This window comes from Nilaparvata lugens, chromosome 5 (assembly GCF_014356525.2).
Source record: "Nilaparvata lugens isolate BPH chromosome 5, ASM1435652v1, whole genome shotgun sequence".
In the NCBI taxonomy this organism is placed as follows: Eukaryota; Metazoa; Arthropoda; class Insecta; order Hemiptera; family Delphacidae; genus Nilaparvata; species Nilaparvata lugens.
In genome coordinates, this window is record NC_052508.1 from 38,999,716 (window position 1) to 39,017,872 (window position 18,157).

The 18,157-nt window shown below is 39.0% G+C and overlaps 1 protein-coding gene across 1 annotated transcript in view; it reads left to right on the forward strand.

The window, feature by feature from the left end:
* The window catches only part of LOC111058580 (UDP-GalNAc:beta-1,3-N-acetylgalactosaminyltransferase 2), a 48,070-nt gene extending 30,237 nt beyond the window's left edge, over nucleotides 1–17,833 (forward strand). Inside the window, exon 6 of the mRNA XM_022346118.2 lies at nucleotides 9,442–17,833. Within this exon, the coding sequence (XP_022201810.2) occupies nucleotides 9,442–9,916 (475 nt within the window). The 3' untranslated portion in view covers nucleotides 9,917–17,833. The remainder of the gene's footprint in view (nucleotides 1–9,441) is intronic.
* Nucleotides 17,834–18,157: the final 324 nt, after the last annotated feature.

The window sequence follows — 18,157 nt, forward strand, 5'->3', positions numbered from 1 at the left end:
TAGTACTGTAAGCTGGCAAGCCAGCTAAACAGACCAGGAGGGTTTTCCCATGTCTTGTAGACATATATAACCCCCTTATTGCAGAGTCACAAGATGGTTGTGACTCAAAGCTCGTCATTACGCTTGCCTGACTACTGACACACCGGATCGCCAAGTCCTGCTGCTGCCGTAAGTCTTCTATAGGGCACAAGAGCTGCACCTGGCATGTTTGGCTGCTGGTTTTATCTCGCCCTCTCCCGGAGTCAATGACAGGAATGGGCCATGAGGCCCACCAGGCAGACCTCATCGCCTCCCGGGATCACGTGCCACTCTCGCCTGGATTTGCACCGAATCCAAGTCTGACATACGACTGTGGCATCAGACACATTCAACAGCCCTTCCTATCTCCCTCTTGGAGAAGACGTGGGGAGTTACACAGGACTGGTTCACCAATCAGTTTCACCTGCGTAAGATCATTATCGATTTTTATCCACTAATCTAGCTAGACACCACACTGGGAGTTATGCGTTCGATTGTGGTCGGATCTTGGGAATTTAGTCTAGGCTCGAATACTCTTTTTAGGGAGTAAAGAGCCACGTCCAGCGGGGGCCCCGAGAAGGCACACTCCCCGACCACTGGGCTTGGAAAAGTTGCTCGGTGCTGGGCACGGCTACTATTCAACATATTTTTGCCATGCCACAGACACAAGAGCAGGAGCTGTTGCCAGCATTGGGAGCTCGCACAATACGCCAGGCTCACCTCAATAACCCGATGTACCACGCATTGGGGGCGTCCCTACCTGCCCTCGCTTTGCGACCATGCCCCTGCACGCCTGGGGGGACACTTTGCTTAGCACGAGCGTTGACGTACTACACTATGACACATAGAGAGGCTTTGCCGACCCCTGACAGCCGGTCTCCTTAGCACAGGAACCCCTTACAGGGCTCACCAGCCTCGGATGCAACACTGTCAAAGGCTGACGCAGCACACAAATGTTGGTTCTTGGCCGGGCCACCCAGCAAACCTTCCACAACAGGACCACCCAAAGGAACCCCTGCCACTTCCAGAGAAATGGACCACCCTTTTGTCAGAATATAAAATGCGAGCCAGCCCTCACCCAGCTACTTTAGATCTCCCCAGCAAGGGAACCCCCTACAGGGCTCAACCTGCCTTGGACGCTATTCACCAAGGGAGACTGGCTCAGTGCACTCTTGTTAATGGCAAGACCGCTCTACAAGTCTTTGGCCACAAACCACTCAAGGAGAGCCTGCGACCTCCAACAGGCCAAGCGGTCTCTTGTCAATAACATAAAGCTTGAGCCAGAGTCAAGGATCAAGGTCTCCTTAGCTAAGGAACCCCAGATGGGGCTCAACCACCTCGGACGCTACCACCAAGATATGTGACCCAGCACACAAACTGTGTGTAGTTGGGGGGGATCTCTCTCCGGCAAAGAGACCCCTCCCCATCACAGATTTAGCCCAGATGTCGCCTTAGCATCCAGACAGTCGCGGCAATGGACCAATCAGAAATTAATATTTGAATTAGGGTAGCCATTGTAAGAGTTTTATGATCTAAGGGAAGAATTGAGGAGAGATGACTATAATCTGCCACTGAAGAAAGACTGAACAAGGAATCTCCTAAGGCCTTTATCCATTTATTAAGCTTTAATATATGTAAAATTTTGCTGTAATCTGTTATTTATTGTTTTTTAACTCAGTGATACAATATTAATGTTTGAGTTACATAAGTTAAAATCCCTATAAGATTTGAAGAAGAGGAATTAGCCAATCAGTACCACAAGGATACAAAAAGGAAGATATCTTTAGAAGAAAAATCAAATATATATTTTCACGTGAGTCGTCGGTAGCCTACATTAAGAGAGCTCTCATAACTTCGAATTTTATAACTTTAACTACATATTGATTATGGAATAAATCAAATATAAAATTAAAATCTCAAGCTTGAGTATTCAACGATTAATTAAAGTGAAGTGGGGGAAAAATCTTATTAAAGCTTGCAAGCTAGATACTGTATTAATCATTCCTAAATCATCAACTAGTATTCTTATCATTAATTAATTCAGCCAGAGTTATTCGGATGGACATCTCAAAGTTCCACCGCAGCCGAATTCACGGACCCTGAGATAAGAGATTTCTAATTATTGTAATAAAATTTTTTAATGTTCACATTCATAGGCCATTTGAGTATTGTCTTGCCCATTAAAATCACCATAGTTAAAATTTCTACTCAAGAGTTGTAATATTATATTGTATGAAGCTCACCTATCATCAAAGTCAATATTGCTATTATTTTATATTGATCAATTTTTTTATCATTGTAATAAATACTGATATATCTTGTAACCTGGAGTTTGTTCTTTCTTGCTGTGACCTGTTCATAATACCCGATCAACCTTATGCTATCCATATATATTTAAATATTGATCTGAATCTGAATAATTTTAAAGGAGATACCTCCAATAAAATATTTAATTTAAATCAGCAATATATTGTTCTGATTAAATCTACATTGGAAACAATTACTTCTGAAGGTCATTCAAGTTCTCAGGCGTTCAGCCATCTATATTATTATTTTGAGGTCATTAGTATATTGTACAGTAGTGGCAAACATATAGGACCATAGAAATTATAAGGTTTTCCTAGTTTATTCTATCTTTGACCCTGTCTGGTATGATTCGACACTTCTGACCAATTTGTTGAATGGTAGTGGACTGGTTTGAAGGTGGAATTGTTTTGTATTTTACAATACTGGAAATCCTTATATATTTTTATCTTGACAGGGATTGTAGCAGCAAGAATCTGCAGAGATATTCTGTACAGGTTATTGAAATATCTCATAGCAAATATTGCTTCAAGCTCTATACTGAGCCCATCGAGGTCATGTTCTCTATACATTGTCAGAACCCACATTCGTTATTTATATCAACATTGCTATAAAGTGGAGTATCTTAAAATTGTCAATGTGTACAGAATACGACGTTGCATATACATAAGTGTAGGTCAGGTTGGACAACATATAACATGTCAACGTCATGTTCTAAGATATAGACAGGAATGGGCCATGAGGCCCACCAGGCAGACCTCATCGCCTCCCGGGATCACGTGCCACTCTCGCCCGGATTTGCACCGAATCCAAGTCTGACAGACGACTGTGGCATCAGACACATTCAACAGCCCTTCCTATCTCCCTCTTGACCTAGCACCGCAGTGCAGGATGGTTTCTTACAGCTTGGTGTTGTTGTCATTCGAGATGGGTGTCTGGCTTGGAAGTGTTTCGGCCGCATTGCAGGATGTCTGTTAACGGTTGCCGGAAGATCAACAGCTGGATTTTTTTCGTTATTTTTGGTGATAGAGAAATTCTGATTGCAGATTCGTTCTCAGTGACCCCAAGTCTAGCCTAAAGGCTCAGAATGTCAACAATGTTTTTAAATAATTAAAAATCATCATGAAAAGTCATTAATATGGTAGTACACCACGTTTCTGGAAACTTTTTACTGGTGACTGGAGTTATTATTGACACACAAAAATAAAAATAGTCGTGAGAAAGAAAACTGCTGATGAACGCAAATAAGACCGTCACTCCATTGTTCTATTGTCTCGGCTGCTTGGCTGAGCCTGGCTGGAGGGATCAAATAACTGACTGGTTTGTTCTTTCGTTTGTCCGCTAGGCGTAACTACGCCGACCATTGCTGGGTGGGAGGTGTTACTGTGGCAGCTCGCATTCCCACCAATGCTGCTATTATTTGCTGTCTCAGCGCCTAGTCCGATTCAGCCAAGCAACCAGCCTGCACCGCGGAGCTAGGTTTGGAGAAGACGTGGGGAGTTACACAGGACTGGTTCACCAATCAGTTTCACCTGTGTAAGATCATTATCGATTTTTATCCACTAATCTAGCTAGACACCACACTGGGAGTTATGCGTTCGATTGTGGTCGGATCTTGGCAATTTAGTCTAGGCTCGAATACTCTTTTTAGGGAGTAAAGAGCCACGTCCAGCGGGGGCCCCGAGAAGGCACACTCCCCGACCACTGGGCTTGGAAAAGTTGCTCGGTGCTGAGCATGGCTACTATTCAACATATTTTTGCCATGCCACAAACACAAGAGCAGGAGCTGTTGCCAGCATTGGGAGCTCGCACAATACGCCAGGCTTACCTCAACAACCCGATGTACCACACATTGGGGGCGTCCCTACCTGCCCTCGCTTTGCGACCATGCCCCTGCACGCCTGGGGGGACACTTTGCTTAGCACGAGTGTTGACGTACTACACTATGACACATAGAGAGGCTTTGCCGACCCCTGACAGCCGGTCTCCTTAGCACAGGAACCCCTTACGGGGCTCACCAGCCTCGGATGCAACACTGTCAAAGGCTGACGCAGCACACAAATGTTGGTTCTTGGCCGGGCCACCCAGCAAACCTTCCACAACAGGACCACCCAAAGGAACCCCTGCCACTTCCAGAGAAATGGACCACCCTTTTGTCAGAACATAAAATGCGAGCCAGCCCTCACCCAGCTACTCTAGGTCTCCTCAGCAAGGGAACCCCCTACAGGGCTCAACCTGCCTTGGACGCTATTCACCAAGGGAGACTGGCTCAGCGCACTCTTGTCAATGGCAAGTCCGCTCTACAAGTCTTTGGCCACAAACCACTCAAGGAGAGCTTGCGACCACCAACAGGCCAAGCAGTCTCTTGTCAATAACATATAGCTTGAGCCAGAGTCAAGGATCAAGGTCTCCTTAGCTAAGGAACCCCAGATGGGGCTCAACCACCTCGGACGCTACCACCAAGATATCTGACCCAGCACACAAACTGTGTGTAGTTGGGGGGGATCTCTCTCCGGCAAAGAGACCCCTCCCCATCACAGATTTAGCCCTGATGTCACCTTAGCATCCAGACAGTCACGGCAATGGACCAATCAGAAATTAATATTTGAATTAGGGTAGCCATTGTAAGAGTTTTATGATCTAAGGGAAGAATTGAGGAGAGATGACTATAATCTGCCACCGCAGCCGAATTCACGGACCCTGAGATAAGAGATTTCTAATTATTGTAATAAAATTTTTTAATGTTCACATTCATAGGCCATTTGAGTATTGTCTTGCCCATTAAAATCACCATAGTTAAAATTTCTACTCAAGAGTTGTAATATTATATTGTATGAAGCTCACCTATCATCAAAGTCAATATTGCTATTATTTTATATTGATCAATTTTTTTATCATTGTAATAAATACTGATATATCTTGTAACCTGGAGTTTGTTCTTTCTTGCTGTGACCTGTTCATAATACCCGATCAACCTTATGCTATCCATATATATTTAAATATTGATCTGAATCTGAATAATTTTAAAGGAGATACCTCCAATAAAATATTTAATTTAAATCAGCAATATATTGTTCTGATTAAATCTACATTGGAAACAATTACTTCTGAAGGTCATTCAAGTTCTCAGGCGTTCAGCCATCTATATTATTATTTTGAGGTCATTAGTATATTGTACAGTAGTGGCAAACATATAGGACCATAGAAATTATAAGGTTTTCCTAGTTTATTCTATCTTTGACCCTGTCTGGTATGATTCGACACTTCTGACCAATTTGTTGAATGGTAGTGGACTGGTTTGAAGGTGGAATTGTTTTGTATTTTACAATACTGGAAATCCTTATATATTTTTATCTTGACAGGGATTGTAGCAGCAAGAATCTGCAGAGATATTCTGTACAGGTTATTGAAATATCTCATAGCAAATATTGCTTCAAGCTCTATACTGAGCCCATCGAGGTCATGTTCTCTATACATTGTCAGAACCCACATTCGTTATTTATATCAACATTGCTATAAAGTGGAGTATCTTAAAATTGTCAATGTGTACAGAATACGACGTTGCATATACATAAGTGTAGGTCAGGTTGGACAACATATAACATGTCAACGTCATGTTCTAAGATATAGACAGGAATGGGCCATGAGGCCCACCAGGCAGACCTCATCGCCTCCCGGGATCACGTGCCACTCTCGCCCGGATTTGCACCGAATCCAAGTCTGACAGACGACTGTGGCATCAGACACATTCAACAGCCCTTCCTATCTCCCTCTTGACCTAGCACCGCAGTGCAGGATGGTTTCTTACAGCTTGGTGTTGTTGTCATTCGAGATGGGTGTCTGGCTTGGAAGTGTTTCGGCCGCATTGCAGGATGTCTGTTAACGGTTGCCGGAAGATCAACAGCTGGATTTTTTTCGTTATTTTTGGTGATAGAGAAATTCTGATTGCAGATTCGTTCTCAGTGACCCCAAGTCTAGCCTAAAGGCTCAGAATGTCAACAATGTTTTTAAATAATTAAAAATCATCATGAAAAGTCATTAATATGGTAGTACACCACGTTTCTGGAAACTTTTTACTGGTGACTGGAGTTATTATTGACACACAAAAATAAAAATAGTCGTGAGAAAGAAAACTGCTGATGAACGCAAATAAGACCGTCACTCCATTGTTCTATTGTCTCGGCTGCTTGGCTGAGCCTGGCTGGAGGGATCAAATAACTGACTGGTTTGTTCTTTCGTTTGTCCGCTAGGCGTAACTACGCCGACCATTGCTGGGTGGGAGGTGTTACTGTGGCAGCTCGCATTCCCACCAATGCTGCTATTATTTGCTGTCTCAGCGCCTAGTCCGATTCAGCCAAGCAACCAGCCTGCACCGCGGAGCTAGGTTTGGAGAAGACGTGGGGAGTTACACAGGACTGGTTCACCAATCAGTTTCACCTGTGTAAGATCATTATCGATTTTTATCCACTAATCTAGCTAGACACCACACTGGGAGTTATGCGTTCGATTGTGGTCGGATCTTGGCAATTTAGTCTAGGCTCGAATACTCTTTTTAGGGAGTAAAGAGCCACGTCCAGCGGGGGCCCCGAAAAGGCACACTCCCCAACCACTGGGCTTGGAAAAGTTGCTCGGTGCTGAGCATGGCTACTATTCAACATATTTTTGCCATGCCACAAACACAAGAGCAGGAGCTGTTGCCAGCATTGGGAGCTCGCACAATACGCCAGGCTTACCTCAACAACCCGATGTACCACACATTGGGGGCGTCCCTACCTGCCCTCGCTTTGCGACCATGCCCCTGCACGCCTGGGGGGACACTTTGCTTAGCACGAGTGTTGACGTACTACACTATGACACATAGAGAGGCTTTGCCGACCCCTGACAGCCGGTCTCCTTAGCACAGGAACCCCTTACGGGGCTCACCAGCCTCGGATGCAACACTGTCAAAGGCTGACGCAGCACACAAATGTTGGTTCTTGGCCGGGCCACCCAGCAAACCTTCCACAACAGGACCACCCAAAGGAACCCCTGCCACTTCCAGAGAAATGGACCACCCTTTTGTCAGAACATAAAATGCGAGCCAGCCCTCACCCAGCTACTCTAGGTCTCCTCAGCAAGGGAACCCCCTACAGGGCTCAACCTGCCTTGGACGCTATTCACCAAGGGAGACTGGCTCAGCGCACTCTTGTCAATGGCAAGTCCGCTCTACAAGTCTTTGGCCACAAACCACTCAAGGAGAGCTTGCGACCACCAACAGGCCAAGCAGTCTCTTGTCAATAACATATAGCTTGAGCCAGAGTCAAGGATCAAGGTCTCCTTAGCTAAGGAACCCCAGATGGGGCTCAACCACCTCGGACGCTACCACCAAGATATCTGACCCAGCACACAAACTGTGTGTAGTTGGGGGGGATCTCTCTCCGGCAAAGAGACCCCTCCCCATCACAGATTTAGCCCTGATGTCACCTTAGCATCCAGACAGTCACGGCAATGGACCAATCAGAAATTAATATTTGAATTAGGGTAGCCATTGTAAGAGTTTTATGATCTAAGGGAAGAATTGAGGAGAGATGACTATAATCTGCCACTGAAGAAAGACTGAACAAGGAATCTCCTAAGGCCTTTATCCATTTATTAAGCTTTAATATATGTAAAATTTTGCTGTAATCTGTTATTTATTGTTTTGTAACTCAGTGATACAATAATAATGTTTGAGTTACACAAGTTAAAATCCCTATAAAATTTGAAGAAGAGGAATTAGCCAAGCAGTACCACAAGGATACAAAAAGGAAGATATCTTTAGAAGAAAAATCAAATATATATTTTCACGAGAGTCGTCGGTGGCCTACATTAAGAGAGCTCTCATAACTTCGAATTTTATAACTTTAACTACATATTGATCATCGAATAAATCAAATATAAAATTAAAATCTCAAGCTTGAGTATTTAACGATTAATTAAAGTGAAGTGGGGGAAAAAACTAGTATTCTTATCATTAATTAATTCAGCCAGAGTTATTCAGATGGACATCTCAAAGTTCCACCACAGCCAAATTCACGGACCCTGAGATAAGAGATTTCTAATTATTGTAATAAAATTTTTTAATGTTTACATTCATAGGCCATTTGAGTATTGTCTTGCCCATTAAAATCACCATAATTAAAATTTCTACTCAAGAGTTGTAATATTATATTGTATGAAGCTCACCTATCATCAAAGTCAATATTGCTATTATTTTATATTGATCAATTTTTTTTATCATTGTAATAAATACTGATATATCTTGTAACCTGGAGTTTGTTCTTTCTTGCTGTGACCTGTTCATAATACCCGACCAACCTCATGCTATCCATTTATATTTAAATATTGATCTGAATCTGAATCTGATAATTTGAAAGGAGATACCTCCAATAAAATATTTAATTTAAATCAGCAATATATTGTTCTGATTAAATCTACATTGGAAACAATTACTTCTGAAGGTCATTCAAGTTCTCAGGCGTTCAGCCATCTATATTATTATTTTGAGGTCATTAGTATATTGTACAGTAGTGGCAAACATATAGGACCATAGAAATTATAAGGTTTTCCTAGTTTATTCTATCTTTGACCCTGTCTGGTATGATTCGACACTTCTGACCAATTTGTTGAATGGTAGTGGACTGGTTTGAAGGTGAAATTGTTTTGTATTTTAAAATACTGGAAATCCATATATATTTTTATCTCAAGGATTGTAGCAGCAACACATTTGGTAAGAATCTGCAGAGATATTCTGCACAGGTTATTGATATATCTCATAGCAAATCTTGCTTTAAGCTCTTTACTGAGCCTATCAAGGTCGTGTTCTCTATACATTGTCAGAACCCACATTCGTTATATCAACATTGCTATAACATGGAGTATCTTGAAATTATTATCATTGTCAATGTGTACAGAATACGACGTTGCATATACATAAGTGTAGGTCAGGTTGGGCAACATATAACACATCAACGTCGGTGTGGGGCATACTATGTTATGCACACTAAAGAAGAGGTTACATATTACAAAACATCTTTTTCTGTCGAACAGCAGTGCAGGAACAGCATAAACGTTTAACAAATGGTGATTAATCTGTTTCAGGATCAATGCAAATGTGAAGTTTGTATATGCCTTGAAAACGGATGATGATGTTTTCATCGATTTGCCCGGGGTGATGAGAGAACTTTCAAAAGCCAACCAATGGAATTGGTGGAGCTGCTTCCGGATTGGTTGGCCAGTCAGGCGAGCTGGCAAATGGCGGGAAACTGTTTTGAATCGAACCGAGTACCCACCATTTCCGTCTGGAGCCGGTTACGTTGTCGACAGTTTGGTGGTGCATTTTCTAGTCGACAATTATGAAAATCTAGTAATGGATGCACAAGGAGAAGATGTTTCCATGGGCATTTGGCTTGATGACCTGAATCTGTTGAGATTGGAACACAGTGATGAATGCAAGTGGGCTTGCTCAAATAGGTGTGTGGTGGGCAACTGTAATATCATGGAGCTCAGCACCAACCAAATTCTATTGGCTTGGCACAACTATAACAATTGTGGCTTGAACATTTGTAAATGTTGAGCTATTACCGAAATTCCATATTTTTTCCATACTGTAACTTAAGGAATCATTTGTTATGAAGTAATGTTCTCAATTTCTCGATGATTTGAAAATTGTTAGGTTTCAAGGAAGTTGTTCAACACTATTGAAGAATAACAATGAGACAGACCACTTAGGGGAAGTTATGTGCAGAAAGCGGTCAGGAGATCCGAGTTCCACATTCTTGGGAACTGGATAAATGGAAATAATTTATAAATAGTTTGTAACTATTGGATGAGTAGGTAAAAGAGAGAATGAGATAGAGAGAAATATTTTTATTCATTGGTGTCTTCAGTGATTAGCTCTGTGGTCATCTTTATTGATTAGGTTTATAAACTTGATATCAGTGTTTATGAGATAATTATTCATCTGCATATGAAGTAATATCTTCTAGCCCTTCCTAGATGCTGATTCCAAAAGAATATATTTAAAAATAATTCATCTGATTGCCAGCAAATTGCAGACACAAACTTTAACATCACTTCAAACTACCCCATAGAGTTTTGGGATTTACACAGTAGAATAGAAAACATCACTTCAAACTACCCCATAGAGTTTTGGGATTTACACAGTAGAATAGAATAGCTTTCTTCATGTCAAATCACAAAAGTTGAATAACTCACATTGATTGGCATCTCCATAATACTATTATACAAGTAGTACACTCTGTAATTCAAGAATATGAAACTAAAACTAGAAAATAGTGAAAAAATTAAAATGAAAAAAAAAATGAATTGAATTACATGGCAAAGTTAGGCCAAGTCTTATACTGACCCTAAAAAGTTGATGGATACATTGAAAACATTAATGGAGTTAACCTAGAGTTCTTTATGGAGACAATGAGATGTGCAAGGGACCTAAAGGAGTATTCTAGGAGAAGTAGGCTTCCCTACCTCTGCAATCAGCCACAGGATGTGGAAAGGTTTCTTAGCACATTCCTAAATCACCTGCACCAGCTGAATCCGGTGTATCCACAAAAATATTGCATAATAATATTCTTGATAATAGTTAGTATGTTATATAATATATCAACTTAATTGTAATTAGGTCCAAGTGTACTGTATTGAGAGTACTTTTTGAATGAATGGGATGAGCGGTGTACGTTTGAGACTGTGAATGGAAGGTCGAATGTGGATGTCTCCTTTTGCAATGCTGCGTGTTTTATGTTGAATGTGTCTTGGCGATTGGGGGATCTGTGCATCGATCACCGTTTGATCCACGTGTCCATTGGAGAAGAGGGTGACCGATGGGCAGATCTGAAGCAGGTGAGATTTGTGCTCTCGGGTGAGGACTGGCTCGCATTTGACAGTGAGTTGATTGATGGTGTGAATGACATCGTTGTTGGTGAAGGGGTTAACGAGTTGGCTAATTATCTAACCGCTGTAGTGCTTGGTGCTGCTAGGGCTTCCATTCCGGTCTGTCGGGGTAGCAAGCAGGTGCCGTGGTGGGGACGCCAGTTGGCTGACTTACAAAAGGCTGTGAAGTATGCAAGGAGACAGTTCCAGCGAGCAAGAGGGGAGCGGCGCCTCCATTTGCAGATGGTTTGGCATAGCCTTTGGCGGGAATATGTGTATTCAGTGTGTTAGTGGAATCAGAGACAAGAAATATAGTCTGCCACCAACTTAGCCAGAATATATCAACCACGAACTATATCAGGACAACATACTTAATGAGTATGTTGTCTATAAAAGGTTAGACACTCATGCTTATCCTTTATCTATGGTGGAATGCATAGAGGCAGTGGTTTTCAAGAGAGGGGACCCGAAATCCCTGGGTAACTGTGTATAAGAGTGTTATTCGTGGAAATGTAAGGAACCGAGTGCTTGTTACTGTCCGTAGGGACGTGAGAGTAACTGCTGGTGTGAATACATTTTTGTGTGAGCTTCTGCCCGGCTCGAGTTGATGTTGGAGTGCAGCCTGATGTTCGTCGAAACTTTGTGTGTGATGATGGATGTGGACCATGCATGGGGGTGAGTGGAGTCCTGAGGACCTGGCTGTTGCTGTTTCAAGAATGAAGTGTGGGACTGCCCCAGATCTGGATGAAGTCTCACCTGACTTGGTATGGCATACTCGGGGGTGAGTGAAAGATGTGTAAGCTATCTGTATCTGTTCAATCAATGCCTGAGCCAGGGAGTGTATCTGGCAGCTTGGAGGCTTGGTGAAGTGGTCCTCACCTTGCTGAGTGTTTGGAGTAAGGTGATGGAGTGCCTCATCGACATGAGTCTGAGTAGAGCAATCAAGGCCGCTGATGGAGGCATGAGCGGGAGACAGTATGGCTTTGTTGGTGGCAGAGGTACTGTTGATGCAGTCAGGCAGGTGATTGAGTAATTTGGTGAGTGTGATTGTAGATTTGTGTTGGCTGCATCACTTGTCATCCGTGGTGAGGAGGGGGGGATTTGATTATGCTTGGTGGCCTGCTATTATGTGGCAGCTGATAAGATTCCAATGTCCTCTGGATGTTGTTAGGTTGGTTCGAGCGTGCCTCACCGGCAGAGTGGTACAAATGGGTTGTGGATCAGCATATGTGCAACCTATATGCCTATGCCTATATGCAAAATGTCAAGTTAATCAGTCCAGTAGTTAAGACGTGATTATGTGTCAAACATAATTTTCCTACTCCGTACGTGTATAAGCCAGTTCTTTCCTTTATTATATAGTATAGATTATTATGTTGCTTTGATCTGTGATCAGTATAAAAATGTACTAAAGGTGCGACTACACAAGCTGAGCCGAACTTCGAACCGCGCAGCAAACTGTGCATTCCGCCGAACATCACGCTTTTCAGCGAACATGAGCATATGTTTCATGAAGTTAAAAATCAGCTTTTTAACACATTCGCCGTACCGTACTCTGAACTGTTCACCATGCCGCTCGCCTCTGTTTAACTGTTTACCGTACCATACTCCGATCACTGAACTTTTCAGCCAATCAGAGTCCTCTATTACAATTCGCCGTGCAGTTCGCTCTACAATTAATCAACAATTTCATCAACTAATCATAAACTTACTGAAATAAATACTTCAATTTCCATGTATTTAATTGATAGAATTATATAAATCTACAGTGTAGGTCATATCTAAATTCACAAATAGTTCGATTGTTGTTGGCAAGAAACATGTTATTCAACATGTTATTTATTTATATCCTACTTCGGAATGCACGCTTGCCAAAATACCCCTCATTTCAATATTAAAATTTTCGACTGACTGTATAGTGAGTCAATCATTCTTTCAGGACTCGAATAATTTTGGGGCTGTAAATTGAATAAAAATGGAAGAGAATAATTTATTTATGTAAGAATATCAGCACCTTTATGCAAAGCCATATTAACTGCATGTATATTCATATTGCCGATACAGCATTGATAAAACTGTATACGTTTATTTAGCACTTTGTCTCAAAAAACTGTTCTAGCTAAAAAATTAATAATCCATGCCACATGTAGGCCTATACATTGCATCAGAAAAACGAAGTTTCAAAACTATGTTTTTTCTAAACAGATGTTTTTGAGATTATTTCTTTGATGCAGCAGTTTCACATTCACCATATTATCATACAGAGTTTGTGAAAATAAAAATATAATTATCAAAACAATACTATTCTTGAACCGCCATTTTTGAACAGCCATTTTGAATCCAACTTAATTTTTTTAAATTGGAAGGTGGTCATATGATACCGTACATGATTTCGATACAGGATTTCAAGAGAAAATATGGTGAAAACCGAACATCAATATCTCAAACCTACCAAAGTTATTATAATTGAAAGATACTGATAATCCATCTTCTATATTGTAATGAAGGAAAGAACTGGCTTATACACGTGTAAAGGATAGGAAAATTATATTTGACGCATCATCACGTCTGAACTACTGGACTGATTTACTTGAAATGTTGCATATAAATTCTTAATCATCCGAGGATTCTTATAGGCCTATTTTCGATTCTTCTAGATTTCATTAAGTCAAGTTTCAGTTTGTTGAGTTTTAGAATAGACATTAAAATCAGTGGTTTTTTGACATTTTTTTAGTATTTTTCATTCAATATGAATAATTACCACAATATCAACTTCTCAACTACACAAAAAGTTTAGAATAGACCCTTGCGAAGTGCGGGTTACCTGCTAGTCTCCAATATTTAAAATAACAAATGCAGTTAACCTTTTCGAAAAAAAAATTCATCAAAAATGTATTTATTTATGGAGACAACAGGTATAGAACCCATTTTGCCTCCTTCACACTATACAATAATTTCTAACATAATACAATTTTCACTAAAAAGAAGATAGAAAATATGAGAAAATAATAAATTATAAAAATAGCTAGTTATGAAATTATGAGAATGAAATAAGATGAAAAATAGAATAATTATACAGTCGTATGTGTCTGTGTAATGTACTACCACTAGCCGTTATGAGGATAGTGAAATGGAAAGAAATGCAAGCGCAAATAACGAAATGATGGATCACATAATACAAGACTAAATCATATGAAATCCTTGAATTTGGAAAGGGTAATACCATTGGTACACTCTGACGCCACTTTTTTTGCGCTAGCCATCTTGGATTGACCATAATTCAAATTATGTCATTCTAATTTATGCATTTTCTCATCATTATTTACGAATGATTAAGTTATTATCAATGGCTACAGTTGAAAATGAGTATTCGGACGAAACTGATAATACCAATGTTATTATTTATATACTTATAAAACTGGAATACCACTTACTTCTCACTGATAACAATTTGTGTAGGCTACCATATGGATTGCAGTGATTGGAATATAGCTTTCTTATAGGCCCTAGGTGCTCACTAAGAAATAATATTCTCAGGATATTTTTACTTCACGTTACAATAGTTCTAAATTATTCAAAATAGACCATAAGCATTGATGAATTGATACAGTAATGTTGACAAAAGCCATATGATTTTTTTCAAACTAGTTGAATGCTTTGTAATGCTAATACCATCTCTACTTGAAGTATGATGTAGGATAAAAGAAAAAGGGAGACTCACCAAAACATAAAATATGTTTCCAACTCTGACGAAAATCTTTGAGTGTTATTAATGCTAGGATTTACCAAGTCGGTCAAATAAAATCTGATAATGTTCAAAACATGCACTGGCTGACACTGGACTGGAGTAAATCACCCATATAGGTGATTTTGTTTTGTCGATGGGATTACAAACCTGTGTTTATGTCCTCAATGGATTCGAACCTGGGCCTTTGAATCATAAAGCCAGCATCTAGTCCAGTCGACTACAGCCACTCCATATCATGTTTAAGATTCAACATACTTCTGTGCAACTGGGCATATGTGTTATTCAATCAGGAACATATGTGTAGTTTGTACTGTAATCTTGACTCACCTTACATACTCCAAAATAATTGAAAATGCTTCGATTCTGCATGGTACAGTATAGCCTACATTTAAAACATTGTAATATAAAATTAAAAAAACACCACAATTATTGCAGATTTACAATAAAAAGTATTTGACTACTATGAATTGATTCATTGAAGATGTCATTCTCATCAGAAATTGTCAAATTTGATTTAAAAGCTTTACTAAAAAAAGGTTTTACAGAATAAATGAGTGAATCAGCTCCCCTATAAAAAATGAGAGGCTATTCAAAATTCATTACAAATTAATAATTCATTATAATCAAACAAGGCTTGGCCGAGCTATAATGTTGATACATTTGAATTATATACTTCTATAGCTTGGCCTTGGTTTATGCATACTTATTGCAAAGACAGACAGACAAATGCCAAATAATGCTCCACTTGAAACAAATCTGTTACTTCTCAGTCAATTACTGTTTATTCATCTTATATGTTTATTATTTGTTCTATGTAATATTATAATATTAGTATGTATATTAATAGTAATATATTAATATTAGTTATCTTTGAAAACTAATAAATACCCCACGAAATGGAAAACTGCCTGTATAACACCAGTTTTCAAATCAGGTCAACCAAATATAATTTCCAATTTTCGACCTATTTCTACTTTGGACTCTCCTGATAAGGTCCTTGAATCTGCTCTATACAGAATAGTTTTTGATCATGTGAAGCATGTAATAACCCCTTTTCAACATGGCTTCATGCCCAGTAGATCAACTGTGAGTAATTTGCTGACTTTCACACAGTTTGTTTCCTCTCACCTTGACATGCAAGGTCGTGTAGATGTAATATATTTAGATTTCAAGAAAGCATTTGATTCAGTTAATTCTAATGTATTATTAGATAAATTAATTACGTACGAGTTTTCACCTGACTTAATTGAATTATTTCGTAGCTATTTGGTTGATAGAGTTTCTCAAGTGAAGTACAATAATCACACATCTGAAAGCTATGATAACCCCACCGGAGTCCCACAAGGATCTAATCTTGGACCTCTTTTGTTTCTTCTTTTAATTAATGATCTCCCTGATTGCATTAAAGAATCTGAAATCCTGATATTTGCAGATGATGTAAAACTTTACAGGTCAATAAAAAGCATTGATGATTGTGTCAGATTGTAGGACGATCTTGATCGAGTTAACCTTTGGTGTTGTCAGAACAGACTCAAGTTGAATGTATCTAAAACTAAATTCATGGTGTATACAAGTCAGATAAATTTTCAGCACCATTTATATACATTGGGAGGTGACAATCTTGAGTGTGTTAATAACATCCGAGATCTTGGAGTTATCATGGACCCAAGGCTTGATTTCAAGAACCACATTAACTATACCCTAGGTAGTGCTAATGAATTACTGGGTTTTATATTTCGCAATACCAAACCATTCACTAATTGTGATGTTAGTTTAAGAATATTCAATGCACTAGTTCGCAGTAAACTTGAATATGCTGCAGTAGTTTGGGGGCCTTATAATGTGACAGACATTCATGAAATTGAAAAAATTCAAAATAGAATTCTGAGACATTTATACATAAAAAAATTTAATTGCTTTTGTCCCTTTAATTTTCCAACTAGTGAGTTAAGATTGATATTTAAAGTGCACTCTCTAGAATTACGCAGATCTGTAAATGCTCTATTGCTATTATTCAACATTTTAAATCATAAAGTTCATATTCCATCATTCATAAATTTATTGAATTTCAATGTACCTTATGCTAGGCCTAGAAAAAATATATTGTTCAACATCCCTTTTGTGAGAACTACTCATCACTATAATTCATTTCTTATTAAAAGTCTAAGATTATATAATACTTTGAATGAACATATAGATCCGTTTTCGAACTCATTTAATGTCTTTAAGAAAAATTGTGAAATGAATTTATCTTGTAGCTCGTTTGAGTCATGAAATGTTATGAGCTCTGACTGAAACTCTTTTTGTTTTCTTTATCTTTATTATTAATTTTTATTATTATTTCAATTTTTGATTTACTTTTTATCTTATTCTCTTCTTTATTTTTTTCCATAATATTTTTCATCTTTTAAGTTTTTATTATTATGTAGTATGGTTATCTATTAATTGTGTAAAAAAGGCTCTTCATGGTATTGTCTGTGAGCCTTTATATGTATATGTATATCAATAAATAAATAAATAAATAATATGTCATAACTACTGTTTGAAGCTCTCTGTAATAGAATGAATTCATGCACAATGAATAACATGATTCTATGAATAGATTATTGGTTAAATGATTGATAAACAGAAAATGAAAATTTAGTATAAATAATATGACTATGAATGGTATAGTATCACTACTGTGACACTGAACTTTATATTTGTTAATGGGAATGTACCTATATCAACTCAAGCTCACGGCTTTGGCCATGCCTAAGAATTTTTTATTGTGTTACTTTTGAATTACTTGGATGGAACTTGTATTTAATTTGTATTGTATGCTTGAACTGGACAGTATAATTATTTATCCATCGATCTAAGTGTAAATGAAAGGCATTCATCTAGGCCCATCTATCCATCTATCTACAGGTTAACCATAACAAGAGTGAACAAATTAGTAAATTTATGAATTATTATATGTAAAAAGTCACTCCTGGACTCTTCTTTGAACTTCTGTTTGTACATCCAAATGCACAAAAGGTTACCATTTTCATCAAAACTTTCATTTTTTAAATTAAAAATCAATTAAATGAACACATTAGCATAGATTTCAATGCTATGATTGCAGTGCAAGTGCAATGTTTTGGTCAAACCAAGATGGCCGAAAATATGCACAAGCCCATTGATATATATATATTG